This window comes from Callithrix jacchus, chromosome 12, assembly GCF_049354715.1.
Source record: "Callithrix jacchus isolate 240 chromosome 12, calJac240_pri, whole genome shotgun sequence".
In the NCBI taxonomy this organism is placed as follows: domain Eukaryota; kingdom Metazoa; phylum Chordata; class Mammalia; order Primates; family Cebidae; genus Callithrix; species Callithrix jacchus.
Window position 1 is genome coordinate 29821780 of NC_133513.1, and position 21817 is coordinate 29843596.

Below are 21817 nucleotides of genomic sequence, written 5' to 3' on the forward strand. Positions count from 1 at the left end.
CGATGGCTGACTGGGCAGGGGTAGTCAGAGGAGAGATATGGTCAGGTCCCGAGGGTCTTAGGAAGGAGGGCTAAGGAAGGAGGGCTCCAACCTGACAGCCTAGGTAGCACCTAGACACAGCAGACTTATATTCTATTTTTTAATTTTATTATTATTATATTTTGAGACGGGGTGCCACACAGGCTGGAGTGCAGTGGTGCGATCATGGCTCACTGCAGCCTGGACCTCCTGGGCTCAAGTCAAGCTCCTACTCCTTAGTAGCTGGAACCACAGGTGCATGCCACCACGCCCACCTTTTTTTTTTTTTTTTTTTTTTTTTTTTTTTTTTTGAGACGGAATCTCACTCTTTCACCAGGCTGGAGTGCAATGGCGTGATCTCAGCTCACTGCAGCCTCCACCTCCAGGGTTCAAGTGATTCTCCTGCCTCACCTCCCAAGTAGCTGGGACTACAGATGCATACCACTGATCGACCTACCCTCTGTGGGAAGACTGAGCTCGTTCGGAAAAAACCTGACCGCAGGCTAGAAGAAAGTCTTAAGTTCAGGCTTTATTGAGAGAAAAGAGCCTCCGGGCGGGCCAGCCGGGACGAAAAGGAAAAATGGCCGCGCCGCTCAGAGGGGCAGGGTTGTTTTATAGGGGGATGAAGGGCTGAGGGAGTGGGGAAGCTGAGAAAGCCGAGGTGGTGGGCAACTTTTGGTCAGTTTGAACCGCTGGGCGGGAAGCTGGGCGGCGGGGAGCTGGGGAGAGCTGATGAGGCAGAAGCGGCGGGAGGTGGCTGCGGCCGGGTGGGAGGGCTAGGGCGGTAAGTAGAGTGAGAGATAAGGGAGCCTCTTTGTGGGGGAGGGAAAGAGAGAGAGAGAGCTTTCACGGTAGGGGCAGAGTTTTCCAAACAACCACCATGCCCAGCTAATTGTTGTATTTTCAGTAGAGGTGGGGTTTCACCATGTTGGCCAGGCTGGTCTCGGAACTTCTGACCACAGGTGATCTGCCCACCTCGGCCTCCCAACGTGCTGGCATTACAGGCATGAGCCACTGCACCTGGCCCATAGTGACCTTTTAGAAGGGTCCCTGGGACAAACACTAGCAGAGAGTGGAAGGGATCGGGGTCAGAAAATCAAAAGGGAAATGTCAATAGGATCCCAGTAAGGTGTGATGAGGCCTGAAGAGAAGGAAGGGATGCAAGGGCCGGGGAAGAAGAGCCAGCTGGACTTGGCACCTGAGGAGCAGGAATGGGGAGAGAATGGGGCTGCAGGATGGTCCTAAGGAATCTTGCCTGGCCCACCGGAAAGAACAATGCTACTCACTGCTGCTGGGGAACAGGAGAGGAGAGGAGCAGACTTAGGAGCGTTGACTTCACCACTACTTCCAGAACTCAGTTCAAACTCTCAGGCAAGCATGGTGGCTCACACCTGTAATCCCAGCACTTTGGGAGGCCAAGGCACGGGGATCACTTGAAATTAGTAGTTGGAGACCAGCCTGGCCAACATGGTGAAACCCCGTCTCTACTAAAATATGAGCCAGGCATGGTGGCTCATGCCTATAATCCCAACTACTTGGGGCTGAGGCAGGAGAATTGCTTGAACCCAAGAAGCAGAGCCTGCAGTGAGCCGAGATCACGCCACTGCACTCCAGCCTGGGCGACAGAGCAAGACTTCGTCTTAAAAAAAAAAAAATTCAATTCAAACTCTTTTTTTTTTTTTTTTTTGAGACAGACTCTCACTCTGTCACCCAGGCTGGAGGGCAGTGGCACGACATTGGCTCACTACAACCTCTGCCTCCAGGGTTCAAGCTATTCTCCTGCTTCAGCCTCCCAAGCAGCTGGGATTACAGGCACATGCCACCATGCCCTGCTAATTTTTTGTGTTTTTAGTAGGGACAGAGTTTTACCATGTTTACCAGGCTGGTCTTGAACTCCTGACCTCGTGATCTGCCCGCCTCGGCCTCCCAAAGTGCTGGGATAACAGGGGTAAACCACCGCACCCAGCATTTTTTTTTGAGATGAAGTCTTGCTCTGCCACCCTGGCTAGAGTGCAGTAGTGTAACCTCGGTTCACTGCAACCTCCTCCTTCTGGGTTCAAACAATTCTCCTGCCTCAGCCTCCTGAGTAGCTGGGATTACAGATGCGTCCCACTATGCCCAGCTAATTTTTGTGTTTTTAGTAGAGACGGGGTTTCACCATATTGGCCAGGCTGGTCTTGAACTCCTGACCTCATGATCCGCCCACCTCGGCCTCCCAAAGTGCTGGGATTACAGGCGTGAGCCACCGCGCCTGGCCTAATTAAAACTCTTGAACTTTTTGCAGCATGGCTGCAACCTCCACTTGCACCCTCATCCCCCACCGCTCTCCTCAAACCAGACACCCCCAGCCACTCCCTTGAACACCTTTTTGACCACTATTTTTTCATATTGTAAAAATGACATATTTATTGTATGAAATTTGGAAAATACAGGAGAGCATAAAGAAAATAAAAATTACACATAAAGTCATCGCTTTAGAGATAAGCATGGTAAACATTGCGATGGGTTCCTTTTTTTCCTTACAAGTGCATACATGTAAAAATTTAAAAATTAAAAAAAACAAGTGCATACATGTTTGCAGATTTTTATTACAAAACTGGAATCATATGTATTTACAGAGGAGTAGCTTGCTTAACGTTATATTGCTGGCATTTTCCAAAATCATTACATAATTTTCAAAAACATGATTTTTAGTGACTAGAAATTTAATAAGCCATTTACAATTATTTTCATAACTGATATATTTAATCATATACCACGTTTTATATATTTTTTTTCATGATTTTCCAAGATGGAGTCTTGCTCTGTTGCTCAGGCTGGAGTGCAATGACATGATCTTGGCTCACTGCAACCTCTGCTTCCGGGGTTCAAGCAATTCTCCTGCTTCAGTTTCCCGAATAGCTGAGATTAAAGGTAGGTGCCACCATGCCCAGCTAATTTTTGTATTTTTAGAAGAGACAGAATTTCACTATGTTGATCAAGCTGGTCTCAAACTCCTGACCCCATGATCCGCCCACCTTGGCCTCCCAAAGTGCTAGGATTACAGGTGTGAGCTACACATCACCACGCCTGGCTAATCTTTTACGATTTTGTAGAGACAGGGTCTCGCTATATCACCCAGGCTGGTCTTGAACTCCTAACCTCAAGCAATCCTCCCTCCTCAGCGTCCCAAAGTGCTGGGATTACAGGCAAGAGCCACAGTGCTGGATCTGCTCTACTTTCTTTTTCTTTTTTTTTTTTTTAATCATGCATTTCCACTTGCTATCCCCTCTGCTGGGAATGTTTTTCCCTTTTCCTGGCTTGGTAAAACCCTTCCCAGCCTTAAATCTCTGAGGGAAGGCTGGGCACGGTGGCTCACACCTATAATCCCAGCACTTGGGGAGGCTTAGGTGGGAGGATCACTAGAGCCCAAGAGTCCAAGACCAGCCTGGGCAACACAGCAAGACCCCATCTCTACAAACTAAAATTTTTTTTAAAACTTAGCTCGGCATGATGGCACAGCTGTGATCCCAGCTGCTCGGGAGGCCCAGGAGGTTGAGGCTGCAGTGAGCTATGATTGCACCATTGCACTCCAGCCTGAGTGATAAAATGAAACCTCATCTCAAAAAAAAAAGTCTCTGAGTATAGGTGATGGGGAGGAAGGCAGCAAATCACACTGCCATGTGTGTACTTAGACAACAATCTTGCATGTTCTTCACATGTACCCCAAAACCGAAACTGCAATAAAAAGAAAAGTCTCTGATGCATCATCTCATTCATTCATTCATTCATTCATTCAAATGCATATTCATGGAGGATCTGCAACATACAAGGCACAGCAGCCACCAGGAATAAAGCAGTAGTTGGATGCAGCAGCTCATGCCTATAATTCCAGCATTTTGGGAGGCTGAGGCGGGTGGATTTCTTGTGCCCAGGATTTTGAGACCAGCCAGGGCAATATAGTGAAACCTCATCTCTACAAAAAACACAAAAATTAGCCAGGTGTGGTGGTGCTCATCTGTAGGAAAAAAATAAAAATAATTTTTTAAAAAAGGAATCAAACAGTAAATATGACAAAGGCCATGACACACTCTCAGGTGAAGCCTTCCAACCTTTCCCCAGGGAAACGCAAGTCCTTCTGCTCGGCCACTGGAATCCCTTCCTCAAAGTCTCCCTTACCACAGTACACATGCATGTGTGAACAAACATGCACACATGCACACACACACGCGCACATGCACAAACACGCATGGCTTGGAAGGCTTCCCCTGAGAGTTATGAACACATGGTTTTCCTGGGAGCATTCATAACACTGTTTGTGCCTCTCTTTAATTTTTTATTTTCATTTTTATATTTTGAGCCAGAGTATCGCTTTGTCACCCAGGCTGGAGTGCAGTGGCATGATCTCTGCTCACTGCAACCTCTGCCTCCCAGGTTCAAGTGATTCTCCTGCCTCAGCCTCCCAAGTAGCTGATTACTTGGAGGCGCCTGCCCTGGTGGCCTTTTCCTATTGTTGTTTGGACTCACCGCAGCTGCAGAACGACAGAGGCCACGTCCAAAAATCCCTTAGAGACACTGTTGTCTTAGAATTGTCAAAATAAGTGCCCCCGTAACAGGTTTCAAAAATATTGTCACCGAATGCCACTGTCCTCAAGTTCTACCTCCCTTTCCTTTGACAGATGTGATTGTTTTGAGCCAGGACTGGTTTCAGCCAGGTCCTGGGAGAATCCTGAAAAAAAGAGGTAGGGGTCAGGAAGGCACCCAACAGGGCTTTCGCAGTCCAGAAAATATCAAAATATAAGTGTTAAAAGAGAGACACAGGCTGGGTGCAGTGGCTCACGCCTGTAAACCCAGCACTTTGGGAGGCTGAGGCGGGCTGATCATGAGGTCAGAAGTTGACCTCATGCAAGACTGTCTCAAAAGAGAAAAGGCCACCAAATGCAGTTCAGTGGGTGCCCAGCCTGGCTGGTAGGCCAGTTCCATCCCAGCTCACCCCTTCCCACCCACCAAGCAAGCCCCTTCGCCACCCCTTCCCTCCCTGTCCTCTCCCGCTGCACGAGCCCATCGGCCACCTGACCCTTTCCCTGATCTCCTGTCCAGCCACAGAGCAGGACTGTCACGTTCACATGCTTCCCCCGTCTCTTTTTGCAGGCCAACCTGTCTGCTCTCAGCCACCTCACCCTCTGACTCAACAACTTCCTCTTTGCAAATTTCCTCTTTGCCCTCGGGAAATACCAACTGCCCTGGCCCCTGTGTGCTCCTGGACTGTAGCCTGGGCTGGTCTCAGAGGCAGCACCGTGGGGTCCTCTCCTCTCCACCCAGGCCCCATAGGGGAAGTCCCTGGCTCTGGGGCCGGTTTCCTTCCCTCCCTTCACTCACTCTCACTGGTTCCTCTTGGAGAAGGGAAGGGGCTCAGCCCTTGGGATGGAAGAGGAGACACAGAAAAACTAAACCTGGAACCGTGCGGGGGGAAGCTGCAGCAAGACCAGTCTCCACTACCAGGATGGACCCCTCTGTTTTCGCGCCTCTGTTCACACACCGACTCTCTGCCTATTTTCGTGTGTGTGCACGTGTGTGCAGTAAAGGAGACCTAGAGGAAGGGATTACCGTGGCTGAGTTGAAGAACTCACATTCGGGTCACATATATGATCTTTATATGAAGGCTGGCTTTCTTTTTGTTTTTTCAGACAGGATCTTGCTCTGTCACACAGGCTGGAGTGCAGTGGTGCAATCACAGCTCACTGCAGGCTCAAACTCCTGGCCTCAAGAGATCCTCCTGCATGAACCTTCCAAAGTGCTGGGATTAAAGGCACCAGCCCCTGCGCCCACCCTGGCATTCTGTATTGGGATACAGACAGAGTTCGATTTTCTGCTAAGTTCACCCCATCAGAGCAAAGATGGCACGCATGTGCTCAGCAGTCCCTGCATTCCCCCACGCTCAGGTTGACTCTCCAGTCTCTGCACCACTTCCCACCCCCACACCATCTGTATTCACCACTACCCCTCCCAAACATCACCAAATCCTCAGCTCTTGCACACAAACCACACCCATGAGTGGACTCACGCAGGCACTGGGGCTTCTGAGAACTACACCCAGCCAGAAATTCCAAGGAAAAACCATGAGGCCTCCGGCTGCCTCTGTCCATGGGTGGGGAGAGTGTGATGGCATGGACCAGGGCCAGCCTAGAGTCCAGGTGCCCTGGGAAAGATAAGAGGCCACAGGCCAGTGGCCCCACCCAGTCATGCTCCAGGCCGCCCCTGGGGCCCAGAGCTAAAGGCAGTTTGGGGCTGCCAGGTTTCCATAGCCCTTGCAGATACAGGGCAAGGGTGCTTTACAAAGTTAATCCCAGGAGGAAGTTCACCAGGTTCTCTTGTCCTTCTTCCCACACTCTGGTCAACCCAGCGGGTGGGGAAGGAAGGATCCTTGAAGAAATCACAGGTCAGGTAAGTTTGGTGGATGGAGACTCAGCAGCCGATTCCAAGAACAAGAAAGAGCAGGAAGCAGCGATGGGGAGAAGTAGGGGTAAATGAGGAGGATTGATTTATTCATTCATTCCACAGAGGTGAGAGTGTGCCGCCCTGCCCCACCGAGGTGCTGGTTGTGGGCACTCAGTGACGATGCCGGCAGGAAATCCTGGGCTGAGAAGCCTTATGAGAATTTGGAGTGAAGATGCAGGTGAGGAGGCCAGGCATGGTGGCTCATGCCTGTAATCTCAGCACTTTGGGAGGCCAAGGCGGGTGGATCACCTGAGGTCAGGAGTTCAAGACCAGCTTGTCTAACATGGTGACATCCCCATCTCTACCAAAATTACAAAAAAAAGTAGCCAGGTGTGGTGGTGGGAACCTGTAATCCCAGCTACTCTGGAGGCTAAGGCAAGAGGATCACTTGAACCTGGGAGGCGGAGGTTGCAGTGAGCTGAGGTCATGCCATCGCACTCAAGCCTCAGCAACAAGAGCGAAACTCCATCTCAAAAAAAAAAAGATTTGGGTGAGGATGGGGTGCCGGGTGGAAAAGTGGGTGTGAGGTGGCAGAGTGATAGTGAGAAGGAAGGTGCTGAAGGCTGGCTGGGATTCCGGCCTCCAGCCTCACTATTTGCCAGCACTAAGGGGCAGCCCCGTCTCCAGCTTCCGGTTCATCAGGAGCAGGGGTGTCCACAGCCCCATTCTCACCGCCCACCAGCGGCTCCTCTTCCCCCTTGAGGCTGGGGCCTGACCCAGACTTCAGCTCCTCCATTGCCAGGGAGCCCTGGCGAGACTTCCGTCTGCCAAAGAAAGTAGTGAGCGTTGGCCGCTGGCCAGATCCCCCCCCATCAGGGACCCCAGAGCCCTTGTTGCCCCCGGACCCTCCCACGGTCACTGTCATGGCCCCCTCCTCAGGGACCTGGGCTGGCCCAGCCCAGGCATCCACCACCCCATTGCGCTTGCCACCTCCGCTCAGCACCAGGGCCCCTGTCCGCCGCTTCTGCCGCCGGCGCCACAGCAGGAAGAGAGCCACGAGGACCATTACCACCAGCAGTGCCACAAGCACCACCACCAGCAGCATGCCTCTCGAGTCCTCATCTGGGTGCAAGAAGGACCCAGTGCTTGCATTGCTGGGGGTCGTTGGAGTCATCATCGTGGATAGCTTTACACTAGAGACCTGGAGATCACTGGCCCCGCTGGAGGGCTCCAGGGAGCCAGCTGCCGTGGTAACAGGGGGTCGCGTGGTCCCAGTGGAGGTCTCCAGAGAGCCAGCTGCCGTGTTGACAAGAGATCCAAAGGTGTCACTGGAGCTCTCCAGAGAGCCAGTTGGCTTGGTAACAAGGGATCCGGTAGCCCCATTGGAGGTCTCCAGAGAGCCAATTGTCATAGTAAGAGAGGGTCCCCTGGTCCGACTGGTGGTTTCCGGAAAGTTTGTTGTCACGGTTTCATCGGTCACGGTGTGGGATCCTAGAGAGCTTGCTGTTGTGGGAGCAGGAGGGTGACTGGCTGCACTGGTGGTTTCCAGGGGCACTGATGAATTATTGAAGGAAACTTTCTCCAAGGTCATTGGCTCAGGTACAGTGAAACCAGTGCTGGCACCAATGGAAGTCCCAAGAGGGGCTCCTTCAGTGAAGGATGTTTCAGGAGGTGGGGCTGAGGTCTGGTCCCCGGTGCCGTTGTCTTTAGGGTCACTTATCGAAGTGATGTCGACGATTGAGTTGAGGCTCAGGCCCTCACTAGTAGGGACCAAAGAAGCAGAAGACCCTCCAGGTGTGGGTGTCTGCACAGCTATCGTGTTCCCCAGAACCTCTAGGCTCACCACCAGCACCCCGAGGAGGAGGAGAATCAAGGCCATATCCAGGCAAACAGGCACAAGCAGGAACTGGACCTGCAGGTGGGCAGCCGGAGAACAGAAGACACAGGAGTTGCCGGAGGACCTTGCCGGACCTCCCCTCTGCCCACGTCCCCTCCAACCGCCAGGCCCAACCTGCGGTTTAACGGCTTTTTCCATTCTGGCTTTTACTGTTATCAGTAATGACAGAGGAACAGATGCAGGCAGTTCCCCCATCAGCCCCATCCTGAGGCTTCCTCCAGCCTCGGCAGCTCAGACTCCAGCAGTGACCACCCTCTCCTGGCTTTCCCTGACCCTGAGCAACCCATTGGCTCCCCATCTCTTCCCATCATCACCATCACCACCTGTCCCAGTCTTTTCAAGCCTCAGGCACATTCCCAGGCCCACTGAGGCCCCTGCCCCACCAAGTCTCACCCTCTTACCAGCTCCACTGATAAGGATGCAGCGCTAGGGCCAGGTCACTCCACCACCTCCCAAGGCTGGGGCAAGACTGGGGCGGACAGGGCCCCAAGAGGAAAGGAAGTGGGCCCTGGCTCCACCCACCCACCCCTCCATCCTGCCCCACCCGCCCTGCTCCCACAGCTGCTGGGCGAAAACAGCATTCTTCAGGGGCCCTTGTGGTGCCTGGGGGTCTGGGGCTCACTTGAGACAGGCAGGGAAGTGCAGGATCTGGAATCGGGACTCCTGGCTCTTGGCTGAGGAATGGGATGGAAGGGGTGATGCTGGAGAGGGCGAGGCTCAGAGGCGGGGTGACAGGAATGTGCGCCTGAGAACTCGAAGGTGCAGAGGAGGAGGTGGGAGGGAAGGGTGGTTTCCTTTGCATTTGTGGTCCCCAAGCTGTTAGGCCAGGAACTGAGTGGTGCCATATCCTGCCCTCAGAACTCCCAGGAAGTAGCAGGGCAAGAGGAAGCCCCCAGTCTGGCTAGGGGCTGTGAAAACCTTTGCAGGTTGGTGAGCTCCTGACTCTGTCACGGGGAGCTGGGGGTCACCACAGTGGCCCCCAGTGGGGCAGGCTTGGCTAGGCCAAGGTGGTTGCTACGCACTGCATATGCTAGAATCTTATTTCTGCAGACTAGTAAAGATGTGGGAATCTATATGGAAAACCACCTGGAAGGATATCCACTAAGGGATTAACCTAATTGTCTTTGGATTGGGGGTGGGGATATTTTCTTCTTTGAATGGTTTCCATTTCCTGACTTTCCTCTAATGAGCAAGCTTCGACTCTTGGTTTGTGTGTGTGTTTGGTTTTCGTTCTTTAAAAATAAAATTCAGCTGGGCACGGTGGCTCAAGCCTGTAATCCCAGAACTTTGGGAGGCCGAGGCGGGTGGATCACGAGGTCAAGAGATCGAGACCATCCTGGTCAACAGGGTGAAACCCCGTCTCTACTAAAAATACAAAAAATTAGCTGGGCATGGTGGCGCGTGCCTGTAATCCCAGCTACTCAGGAGGCTGAGGCAGGAGAATTGCCTGAACCCAGGAGGCGGAGGTTTCGGTGAGCCGAGATAGCGCCATTGCACTCCAGCCTGGGTAACAAGAGCGAAACTCCATCTCAAAAAAAAAAAAAAAATTCAGTGCTGGGCGTGGTCCTGCAAGCCTGTAGTCCCAGCCGAAATGGGAGGATCCTTTGAGCCTAGGAGTTCGAGACCAGCCTGGGCAACATAGCAAAACTCCTGTCACTAAAAAAAAAATGTTGTTGTTGTTTTTTTTTAATCAAAACTGATTTGTGGCCAGATGTGGTGGCTCACGCCTGTAATCCAAGCACTTTGGAGGCCAAGGCGGGAGGATCACCTGAGGTCAGGAGTTCAAGACCAGCCTGACCAACATGGTGAAACCCTGTCTTGGAAAAAAAAAAAACTGACTTGTATATTGTAAGAGCAATGTGTGCACAATAGAAGATTCTAACAGGCCCATGGGACTGTGTCCTATCTACAAGCTGATGAGTTTGTCTGACCCAAACACATGAGACTCCTGGGTGAGAGCTGCAGGAATTCATTGCTCACGGCGAGCAACAGCAGCGTGATGTTTGTGTCAGTTCCCTTTACCCCAAGTCCCGTTGGGGCACCATGGAAGGGCCCATACTGACACCACAGCTGCAGAGTGCTAAGCGTGGGAGATTCCCCTCCTCTAGGGCCCCTGGTGAGCCCAGTGTCCCGCAGGGGAGCTTGCTGCAAGCACAGCCCTGGGAAATGGCTTGAGGAGCAAGTGCTCAGAGACCCGGCATGGTGGTTCACGCCTGTAAGCCCAACAATTTGGGAGGCTGAGGCAGGCGGATCACCTGAGGTCAGGAGTTCTAGATCAGCCTGGCCAACATGGTGAAACCCCATCTCTACTAAAAATCCAAAAATTGGCCGGGCGCGGTGGCTCAAGCCTGTAATCCCAGCACTTTGGGAGGCCGAGGCGGGTGGATCACGAGGTCAAGAGATCGAGACCATCCTGGTCAACATGGTGAAACCCCGTCTCTACTAAAATACAAAAATTAGCTGGGCACGGTGGCGTGTGCCTGTAATCCCAGCTACTCAGGAGGCTGAGGCAGGAGAATTGCCTGAACCCAGGAGGCGGAGGTTGCGGTGAGCCGAGATTGCGCCATTGCACTCCAGCCTGGGTAACAAGAGCGAAACTCCGTCTCAAAAAAAAGAAAAAAAAAAAATCCAAAAATTAGCTGGGCATGATGGGGGCATCTGTAGTCCTAGCTACTCAGGAGGCTGAGGCACAAAAATCACTTGAACCTGGGAGGTGGAGGTTGCAGTGAGCTGAGATGGTGCCACTGCACTCCAGTCTGGGTGACAAAGTGAGACTCCATCTCAAAAAAAATTTTTTAAGTGCTCAGGACCTGACATTCTTTTTTTTTTTTTTTTTTTTAAGTAAATAGAGATGGGGTTTCATCATGTTGGTCAGGCTGGTCTCAAACTCCTGACCTCATGATCCTCCAGCCTCGGCCTCCCAAAGTGCTGGGATTACAGGTATGAGCCCCCGCACCCGGCCAACCTGGCATTCTTGATACACCCTAGACAACAGACAGAAAGGCTCCATACCCACCGCCTCCAGTTAAATATTCCTGACAATGCCTGTGTCTACACAGGCAGGTATTCATCAATTTCCAAGTTTCACACTTTTCCTTGTTACTGAACAATGCTTGGGAACACACACACACACACACACACACACACACACACACATATATATATATAAAACAGTTGCATAACATTCCAAGTAATACACAATTTTTTTTTTTTTTGAAACTGTGTCTCACTCTGTCGCCCAAGCTAAAGTCAGTGGCACAATCTCGGCTCACTACAACCTCCAACTCCCGGGTTCAAGCGATTCTCCTGCCTCGGCCTTCCAAGTAGCTGAGACTACAGGTGTGTGCCACCATGTCCAGCTAATTCTTTGTATTTTTAGTAGAGATGGGATTGCACCATGTTAGTCAGGATGGTCTCAATCTCCTGGCCTTATGATCCGCCCCCATCGGCTTCCCAAAGTGCTGGGATTGCAGGTGTGAACCACTGTGCCCGGCCAGAAATATAGTATAATTTAAGTATTCCCTAGTGATGAGCATCAGATTGTTTTCCAACATTTCATTATCACTAACAGTGCTGCAGTAAATATCCTAGTTTATTTTACTATAATTATTATGCATTTCTGTTTTAACAAGACAGAAAAAAGAGGAAAAGAAAGAGAGTGAAAGGGAAGGAGGGAGGGAAGGAAGGAAGGAAGAAAGGAAGGAAGGAAGGAAGGAAAGAAGGAAACCAGATGCATGCAGTGGTTCACACCTGTAATGCCAGTGCTTTGAGTCTGGGACTGTACCCTACCTCCTGTCTCCAGAGGCGGGAAGATCACTTGAGACCAGGAGTTCAAGCCTTGCCTGGCCACACAGTGAGACCCTCGTCTCTACCAAAAAGAAAAAGAAAATAAACCATTCCACCTTCAGACATCTAGGAAGTTGTTTCAATCTTCTGCTACTGCAAATAGAAGAGCCAGAATAACTGGCTGCAAAGTAATTGGAAATCAAATTTGTTTTTTTGGTTTGTTGGTTGCTTTTGTTTTTGTTTTTTGAGATAGTTGCCCAGGCTGGAGTGCAGTGGCATGATCTCAGCTTACTGCAGCCTCCGCCTCCTGGGTTCAAGTGATTCTCCTGCCTCAACCTTCCAAGTAGGTACAACATCCAGCTAATATTTTTTTATGTTGCCCAGCTGGTCTTGAACTCCTGGGCTCAAGTGATCCACCCACCTTGGCCTTCCAAAGTGCTGGGATTAAAGGCATGAGCCAGCGCCCCTAGCCTACATTTTTTTCATTCTAGAAAACAGACAGAAGGAATGATCCAAGATGGCCGATCGCTAACATCCCGGGATTGCAGCTCTCAGGGAAGGCGCGGAGAACTAGAGGACGCCACACTTTCAGACAAAGTCTGGTCGCTCACGAAGCAGAAGATCCCCCAGTGGTGGAAACACACGAGTCGCCAGCGCGACTCTCGTGGTCGGCGCAGCGGTTCCGCCAGCAACGGGACCGGTTCCCCTTCTGACCGAGGTTTGGAGCCCCGGGAAGGCAGAGTCGCCTACTACGGAAACAAGAAGGAAGCCCGACAGGAGAATCCTGGGCAGAAAAGCACCATCAGTTTTAACGCCGCTGCTCTGGCCCTGGGAACTAACAACCTGGACGTCCACTCAAGAGACCTTATCTGAAAGTTGGTAATTTCAAAGACGACAGGAGGATAAATTTACAATGACGGGAAGAAACCAGCGTAAAAAAGCTGAGAATACGCAAAGTCAGAACGCCTCTCCCTCTAAAGATGATCACAGTTCCACATCAACAATGGAACAAGGCTTGATGGAGAACGAGCGCCTCCTGATGACAGAATCACTCTTCAAGGAATGGATAATAACAAACTTCGGTGAGTTAAAAGAACATGTTGTAGCCCAACGTAAAGAAACTAGGAACTTTGATAAAAGGTTTGATGAAATCCTATTGAGAATAGACAACTTAGAGAGGAGTATGAGTGAATTAATGGAACTGAAGAATACAATACAGGAACTCCGAGAAGTATGCACAGGTTTAAACACTCGAATTGTTCAAGCAGAAGAAGGGATATCAGAGATCAAAGTCCAACTTAATGAAACAAAACGTGAAGAAAAGATTAGAGAAAAAAGGATAAAAAGGAATGAGCAAAGTCTCCAAGAAATGTGGGACTATGTGAAAAGACCAAATTTACGTTTGATAGGTGTACCTGAATGCGACGGAGAGAATGAATCCAAGCTGGAAAATCCCCTTCAGGATATTATTCAGGAAAATTTTCCTAAACTAGCAAAGCAGGTCAACATTCAACCCCAGGTAATACAGAGAACACCACAAAGATATTCCTCAAGAAGAGCAACCCCAAGGCACATAATCGTTAGATTCACCAGGGTTGAAACCAAGGAGAAGATACTAAGGGCAGCCAGAGAGAAAGGTCAGATTACCCACAAAGGCAAGCCTATCAGACTTACAGCAGCTCTCTCGGCAGAAACTCTACAGGCCAGAAGAGAGTGGGGGCCAATATTCAACATCCTCAAAGAACAGAACCTTCAGCCCAGAATTTCATATCCAGCCAAACTAAGCTTCACAACTGAAGGAAAAATAAAATCTTTTATGAACAAGCAAGAACTCAGAGATTTTATTACCACCAGGCCTGCTTTACAAGAGCTTCTGAAAGAGGCATTACACACAGAAAGAAACAACCAGTATTAGCCTTTCTAAAAATACACCAAAAAGTAAAGAGCACCAACATAAAGAAGAATTTACACCAACGAATGGATAAAACAGCCAGTCAACATCAAATGGCAGTAACCCTAAATTTAAATTGACTGAATTCCCAATCAAAAGACACAGCCAAAACCCAACGGCATGTTACATCCAGACCTGTTTCACATGCAAGGATACACAAAGACTCAAAACAAAGGAATGGAGAAAGATTTACCAACCAAATGGAGAGCAAAAATAAATAATAAATAAATAAAAAGCAGGAGTTGCAATTCTTGTATCGGATAAAATAGATTTTAAAGCAACAAAGATATAGTGGTAAAAGGATCAATGCAACAACAAGAGCTAACGATCCTAACACCCAGATAGGAGACTTAGATTCAATGAGACAGAAAATTAATAAGGATATCCAAGACTCGAACTCAGATCCAGAACAAGTAAACTTAATAAATATTTATAGAGCTCTCCACTTCAAATACACAAAATATACATTCTTGTCAATACCACATCACACCTACCCATAAGTTTAAATGAAACATTGATTGGCCATTATTAATACCCAATTTTTTTCAAAATAAAGCAATATTTCCATTTACTCTCCCTCTTTCTCTTCCTCTTTCTTCCTCTCCTTTACTTATTTTTTTTTCTTTCCTTCTCTCAAAAAAAAAAAAAAAAAGAAAACAGACAGAAATGGGCCAGGCACTGTGGCTCATGCCTGTAATCCCAGCACTTTGGGAGGCCGATGTGGGTGTTCACCTGAGGTCAGGAGTTCAAGACCAGCCTGACCAACATGGCGAAACTCCATCTCTACTAAAAATACAAAAATTATCTGGGCATGTGACGGGTGCCTGTAATCCCAGCTACTTGGGAGGCTGAGGCAGGAAAATTTATTGAACCCAGGAGGCAGAGGTTGCAGTGAGCCAAGATCAAACCACGGCACTCCAGCCTGGGTGACAAGAGTGAAACTCTATCCCAAAAAAAAAAAAAAAGGCAACACTTAGAAGACTTTGATTGCCACGGTCACAGACTGATTCTCGCCGTCTTCCAGGTACAGCACCAAAGGGTCTCAGTGTTTGGCCCCAGTGGCTCCCCAGAGCAAGGCTATTTTACCAGTGAGGAAGCCAAGGTGTAGAGAAGCTAAGCCAGCTGCCCAACGCATTTTGAATGAGCCAGCCTCAGGACCAAGCACTTTCCATTCACAGCGCATCTATTCCTCTGGACAGCACTGTGAAACACGTACCACTACCCTTATTTTGCAGGTGAAGAAACTGAGAACTGAATCTGAAAAATAAAACGATTGAGAGATTTGGCCAGACTCATACAACCAGTAAGTGCTAGAGTTGAGATGCTAAGCCAAGTCCGTCTAAGGGCCAAAGGCCAAGGCTAAAGACCTCTTAGGTTGGCCGGACACAGTGGCTCACGCCTGTAATACCCCAGCACTTTGGGAGTCCGAGACAGGCGGATCATTTGAGGTCAGATGTTCGAGACCAGCCTGGCCAACATGGTAAAACCCGGTCTCTACTAAAAATTCAAAACTTAGCTGAGTGGGGTGGCACACAACTGTAATCCCAGCTACTCAGGAGGCTGAGCCACGAGAATCATTTGTACCCGGGAGGTGGAGGCTGCAGTGAGCCAAGATCCTGCCACTGCACTCCAGCCTGGACAACAGAGCGAGACCCTGTCCCAAAAATAAATAGATAGACAGATAGGTAGATAGGTAGATAGCGATGCTGGGTATAGCAGTTCACACCTATAATCCTAGCATTTTGAGAGGCCAAGGCAGGTAGATTGCTTGAGCTCAGGAGTTTGAAACCAGCTTGAGCAACATAGCAAAACTCTCTCTCTAGTTTTTAAAAATTAAAATTAAACACTTAAAATAAAAAGCTAGAGACTCCTCTCCTTCTCTTATGCCCCATATCCAATCTATCTGCAAATTCTGCTATTTCTACCTTCAAAATGGACTCAGCCATCTGACATCCAGATCTTGGTTTCTAAATACCACTTGGCCGGGCGCGGCGGCTCACACCTGTAATCCCAAAACTTTGGGAGGCTGAGGCAGGTGGATCACTTGAGGTCAGGAATTTGAGACCAGCCTGACCAACATAGTGAAACCCCGTCTCTACTTTTAAAATACAAAAATTAGCCGAGTATGGTGGCAGGCACCTATAATCCCAGCTACTTGGGAGGCTGAGGCAGAAGAATCCCTTGAACTTAGAAGGTAGAGGTTGCAGTGAGCCGAGATCACACCATTGCACTCCAGCCTGGGTAACAGAGCAAGAGTCTGTCTCGATAAATAAATAAATAAATAAGTATCACTGCCCTTGAAGGAACAAGGGTTCCTTGGGAAGTGGCTGATTCCACAGCTAGGCCAGGGAAAGTAAGAAATGAGCCTGGAAATTCTTTTTTTTTTTTTTTTGAGAGGCAGGGTCTCACTCTGTCTCCAAGACTGGAGTGCAGTGGCACAATCTCGGCTCACTGCAACCTCCTCCTCCTGGTTTCCAGCGATTCTCCTGCCTCAGTCTCTTAAGCAGCCAGGATTACAGGCACGTGCCACCACACCAGGCTAATTTTTTGTATTTTTAATTGAGACAGAGTTTCACCATGTTGGCCAGACTGGTCTCGAACTCCTGAGCTCAAGTGATCCATCCTCCCTGACCTCCCAAAGTGCTGGGATTACAGGCGTGAGCCACCATGCCCGGCCTAATTTTAAAATTTTTTATACAGATGAGGTCTTGCTTTGTTGCCCAGGCTGATTTCAAACTCCTAGGCTCAAGTGAACCTCCTACCTCGGCCTCCCAAAGTGCTGGGATTACAGGTGTGAGCCAGAGAGCCCAGCTGGCCACCCTATTTAAATCGCACCCCCTCCCTCTGGACTGTAACCCCTCTCCTTGCTTTCTCTCCATGGCACTTCTCGTCTTCTAACTCACCATTGTAATGGACCTTCTTATTTTGCTTCTGTTGCTCTCCCCACGCTGGAATGCCAGCCCCTTGCCCTCATGGCTATGCGTGTGTGCTTCCACAGGGCTCCAGCACCCAGGAAGTGCTTGGTACACAGTAGGCACTGGCTGATGTTTACTGACTGCAGACTTCTCTGGTTAAGAGAAGGAAGAGGGTGTCAGGCTGCAGAACGGTGGACAAAGGCAAGGAGGCCAAAGGGTGGAGAACAGAGAGGGGTGTGGTGAGGCCAGGGACAGGGAGGCTGGGTGTGCCTGGAGCTGATGTGAAGGCCCTGCCCACCCAGCCTTGAGGTCATCAGCGGTCACCAGAGGTTTGCTGCTTCTCCTGAGATAATAGTTCTGCCCACCACAGGCCCAGTTCCCCCTACAGGTCTCTTTTTTTTTTTTTTTTTTTTTTTTTTTTTTTTGAGATGGAATCTCTGTTGCCCAGGCTGCAGTTCAGTTTCTCGATCTTGGCTCACTGCAACCTCCACCTCTGGGGTTCTCAAGCAATTATCCTGCCTCAGCCTCCTGAGTAGCTAGAATTACAGGTGCCCACCATCATGCCCGGCTAATTTCTGTATTTTTAGTAGAGGCGGGGTTTCTCCATGTTGGTCAGGCTGGTCTTGAACTCCTGACCTCCGGTGATCCACTCACCCCAGCCTCCCCAAGTGCTGGGATTATAGGCGTGAGCCACGGTGTCCAGCTCCCTGCAGGTCTTTGAGGGGCTGTTCCTATTCCAAGGTAGACAGGGGCCAGCAGAAGCCTGGGGGCAGGGAGGCCACAGAAGCAGGATGGGGGGTGCAGGGATACCTGAGTTTGACTCCCGCCTGCGTCGCCTGCCATCTAGATGGCCCTGGGTCAGGCATTTAATCTCTCTGTTTTAGTTTCTTCATTTGTGAAATAGGAATAATAATAGTATTCTTCAAAGTTCCTGGGAGGGTTAAGTTAGACAGTGTGAGGGGCCCACAGTCAAAGCCTGATAAGGACTATAAGGACTACCTGATAAGAGAGAGGCCCCAGTGCAGTGGCTCAGGCCTGTCATCTATAAAAAATTTAAAAATTAGGGCTGGGTGCGGTGGCTCAAGCCTGTAATCCCAGCACTTTGGGAGGCCGAGGCGGGTGGATCGTGAGGTCAAGAGATCGAGACCATCCTGGTCAACATGGTGAAACCCTGTCTCTACTAAAAATACAAAAAATTAGCTGGGCATGGTGGCGCCTGCCTGTAATCCCAGCTACTCAGGAGGCTGAGGCAGGAGAATTGCCTGAACCCAGGAGGCGGAGGTTGCGGTGAGCCGAGATCATGCCATTGCACTCCAGCCTGGGTAACAAGCAAAACTCCGTCTCAAAAAAAAAAAAAAAAAAAAAAAATTAAAAATTTGCCAGGCCAGTGTGGTGGCTCATGCCTGTAATCCCAGCATTTTGGGAGGCCAAATACAGGAGGAATACCTGAGGTCAGGAGTTTGAGACCAGCCTGGCCAACATAGTGAAACCCCATCTCTACTAATTAAAAAAAAAAAACTAGCTGGGCCTGGTGGCTCCTGCCTGTAGTCTCAGCTACTCGAGAGACTGAGGTAGGAGAGTCGCGTGAACCTGGGAGGTGGAAGTTGCTGTGAGCCAAGACCGCGCCACTACCCAGCCTGGTCAACAGAGTGAGACTCTGTCTAAAAAAAAAAAAAAATTAGCCAGGCGTGGTGGCACATGCCTGTGGTCCCAGCTAACTCAGGAGGCAGAAGGAGGAGGATTGCTTGAGCCTGGAGTTCAAGGCTACAGCAAGCCATGATTGTGCCACTGCCCCATCCGAGCAACAGACACAATCACAAGCCTGGGCAACAGATCGAGACACTGTCCCAAAAAACTAATTCATTAATTAAATCCCCAAATCACCTCTGCACAAAGCAGAATGGAGTTCAGCTGTTTCCCCTACTGCAAGTACTTACTGAATAAAATCTGTTTTCACCACTGTAACTACTGTCTGGCTGTGTTTTTCTTTGACACATAATTACCCCTTCTCACCCTCCGGGGCCACAGAATTGGGGCTTGCTTGGGGCCAGGGACCCCTTTCTTCCCATCCACAGTGCTGTCAACGAAAAAGACTGACAAGTCACACCACCCTCTTCTTCTGGGTAATTTCCATCTGGTCAGAAAAGAGAAGTTAACATACTTATTTATTCATTGAGAAGCACCAGGCCAGGCACGGTGGCTGACGCCTGTAATCCCAGCGCTTTGTGGGGCCAGGAGGCAGAGGTTGCAGTGAGCCGAGATTGAGACACTGCATTCCAGCCTGGGTGACAGAGCAAAACCTTGTCTCCAAAAAAAGAAAAAAGGAAAAGCGCTGTTTCCTTAGCTAACGCATATTATAAGCACAGAAGTGTTTGTCATGAACAATGAGAAGTCTTCCCTCTCCCCATCAAGTCATAGTCTCAGAAAGAGACCACTTCTTTTTTTTTTTTTTGAGACGGAGTTTCGCTCTTGTTACCCAGGCTGGAGTGCAATGGCGCGATCTCGGCTCACCACAACCTCCGCCTCCTGGGTTCAGGCAATTCTCCTGCCTCAGTCTCCTGAGTAGCTGGGATTACAGGCACGCGCCACCATGCCCAGCTAATTTTTTGCATTTTTAGTAGAGACGGGGTTTCACCATGTTGACCATGATGGTCTTGATCTCTTGACCTCGTGATCCACCCGCCTCGGCCTCCCAAAGTGCTGGGATTATAGGCATGAGCCATCGCACCCAGCCCCCACTTCTAATGCTTTTAACTTTTTCTACTCTGAATTCTACCATGGGTCCACATTCCTAAAGAGTGTGCTAATTCTGTTATTCCTTTTTTTTTTTTCTTTTCTATTACTACATGGAGATGCTATAATTCTATTTCTTCATGTATCCACTTTGCCTGGCATAATCATAGGTGAGTGTTTGACACACTGGCCCTGCTCTAGCCATCCTGCCTTGCAGGTCAGTTAAATCCCTCTCTTCTGGTTCTTTGTAACAAACTAAAGTTGCTTTGGTAATTTTATTTATACATGTATGTTTGTTTTTTGTTTGCTTGGGTCTTTTTGTTTGTCTGCTTGTTTGTTTGTTTTTGAGACAGGGTCTCACTCTTTTGCCCAGGCTAGAGTGCTAGAGTGCAGTGGCCTGATCTCAGCTGGCTTCTGGGCTCAAGTGATCCACCTGCCTCAGCCTCTTGAGTAGTTGGGACTACAGGTATGCACCACCATACCCAGCTAATTTTTTAATTTTTTTGTAGAGACAGGGATCTCATTATGTTGCCTAGGCTGGTCTTGAACTCCTGGGCTCAAGCAATCCTCCTTGCCTCAGCCTCCAAAACTGGGATTATAGGCATGAGCCGCAGCTTCTGGCCTAAATTCTTACCACCTGGTGACACAAAGATAGTGGCTTTCCTTTATCTCTCTTCTGCTCATTTCTGCTACCTGTACATTTACTTTTATGTGGTTAAATGTAGATAATATTGGCATTCTCTTGTTCACATTGCTTAGAGCTGCATTGCTTAATATAGAAGCCACTGGCCACAGGAGACTACTTTAACTTAAATTAATTAAAATTAATGAGATTTAAAACGGAGTTCCCCAGTTTCATCTAGCTAGTAACATTTCAAGTGCTCAGAAACCACGTGTGGCTAGTAGCTATGAAATCAAATAATACAAACAAAGGATATTTCTTTCATCTCAGATAATCAAGATCAGCACTGTCTGGTCCAGAGTTTGAGTCTAAAATGGAAAACTATTAATTTTCTTTCTCTTTTTTTTTTTTGAGACAGAGTCTTGTTCTGTCGCCAGGCCCCAGGCTGCAGTGCAGTGGTGCTATTTCCACTCACTGCAACCTCCACCTCCCGGGTTCAAGCAATTCTCCTGCCTCAGCCTCCCGAGTAGCTGGGACTACAAACGCGCGCCACCACGCCGAGGTAATATTTTGTATTTTAGTAGAGACGGGGTTTCACTATGTTGGCCAGGATGGTCTTGATCTCTTGACCTCGTGATCCGCCCACCTCGGCCTCCCAAAGTGCTGGGATTACAGGCGTGAGCCACCGCGCCCAGCCCAATTTTCTTTCTTTCTAAGATTATGGGGCTGGATGTGGTGGCTCATGTCTGTAATCCCAGCACTTTGAGAGGCCAAGGTAGGAGGATCACTTGAAGTCAGGAGTTCGAGACCAGCCTGGGCAACATAGCAAGGCCCATCTGCATGGAAAAAAAATTTTTTAGCGCCGGGCGCAGTAGCTCAAGCCTGTAATCCCAGCACTTTGGGAGGCCGAGGCAGGTGGATCACGAGGTCAAGAGATCGAGACCATCCTGGTCAACTTGGTGAAACCCTGTCTCTACTAAAAATACAAAAATTAGCTGGGCATGGTGGTGCACGCCTGTAGTCCCAGCTACTCGGGAGGCTGAGGCAGGAGAATTGCTTGAACCCAGAAAGCAGAGGTTGCGGTGAGCCGAGATCGTGCCATTGCATTCCAGTCTGGGTAACAACAGCGAAACTCCATCTCAAAAAAAAAAAAGCTGGGCATGGTGGCACATGCCTGTAGTTCCAGCTACTTGGGAGGCTGAGATGGGACAATCACTGGAACACATAAGTTCAAGACTGCAGTGAGCTATGATGATGCCCCTGCACCACTGCAGCTGGTGACAGAGGGAGACCCTCTCTTTAAAAAAAAAAAAAAAAAGCATTATATAACCACTCTTCAGCACACAGCCAAGCATTTACTATGATTACCTACCCTTTGTTATACATCTTTGAACTTTACCTAGCTGATTGCTTCTCTAATTCCTTGCTCCAGTGTGACCCAGTTCCTCTCCTCCCACTCCCTGTTGCTACACAGCTAC

General features: G+C 49.3%; 1 protein-coding gene across 2 annotated transcripts; it reads right to left on the bottom strand.

The window, feature by feature from the left end:
* Window positions 1-2396: 2396 nt before the first annotated feature.
* SPN (sialophorin) lies at window positions 2397-17087 on the bottom strand. Of its 2 annotated transcripts, none has more exons than XM_009009425.6 (2): window positions 16973-17087; window positions 2397-8347 (listed from the first exon to the last, which is right to left on the bottom strand). In XM_009009425.6, exons 1-2 carry the CDS (start codon window positions 16973-16975, stop codon window positions 7100-7102), a joined length of 1251 nt encoding a protein of 416 aa, XP_009007673.4. In that variant the 5' UTR covers window positions 16976-17087; the 3' UTR covers window positions 2397-7099. The 2 variants fall into 2 exon arrangements, with proteins under 2 accessions (XP_009007673.4, XP_078201266.1); XM_078345140.1 differs by lacking the exon at window positions 16973-17087 and adding an exon at window positions 8734-8803.
* Between the last annotated feature and the right edge of the window lie 4730 nt (window positions 17088-21817).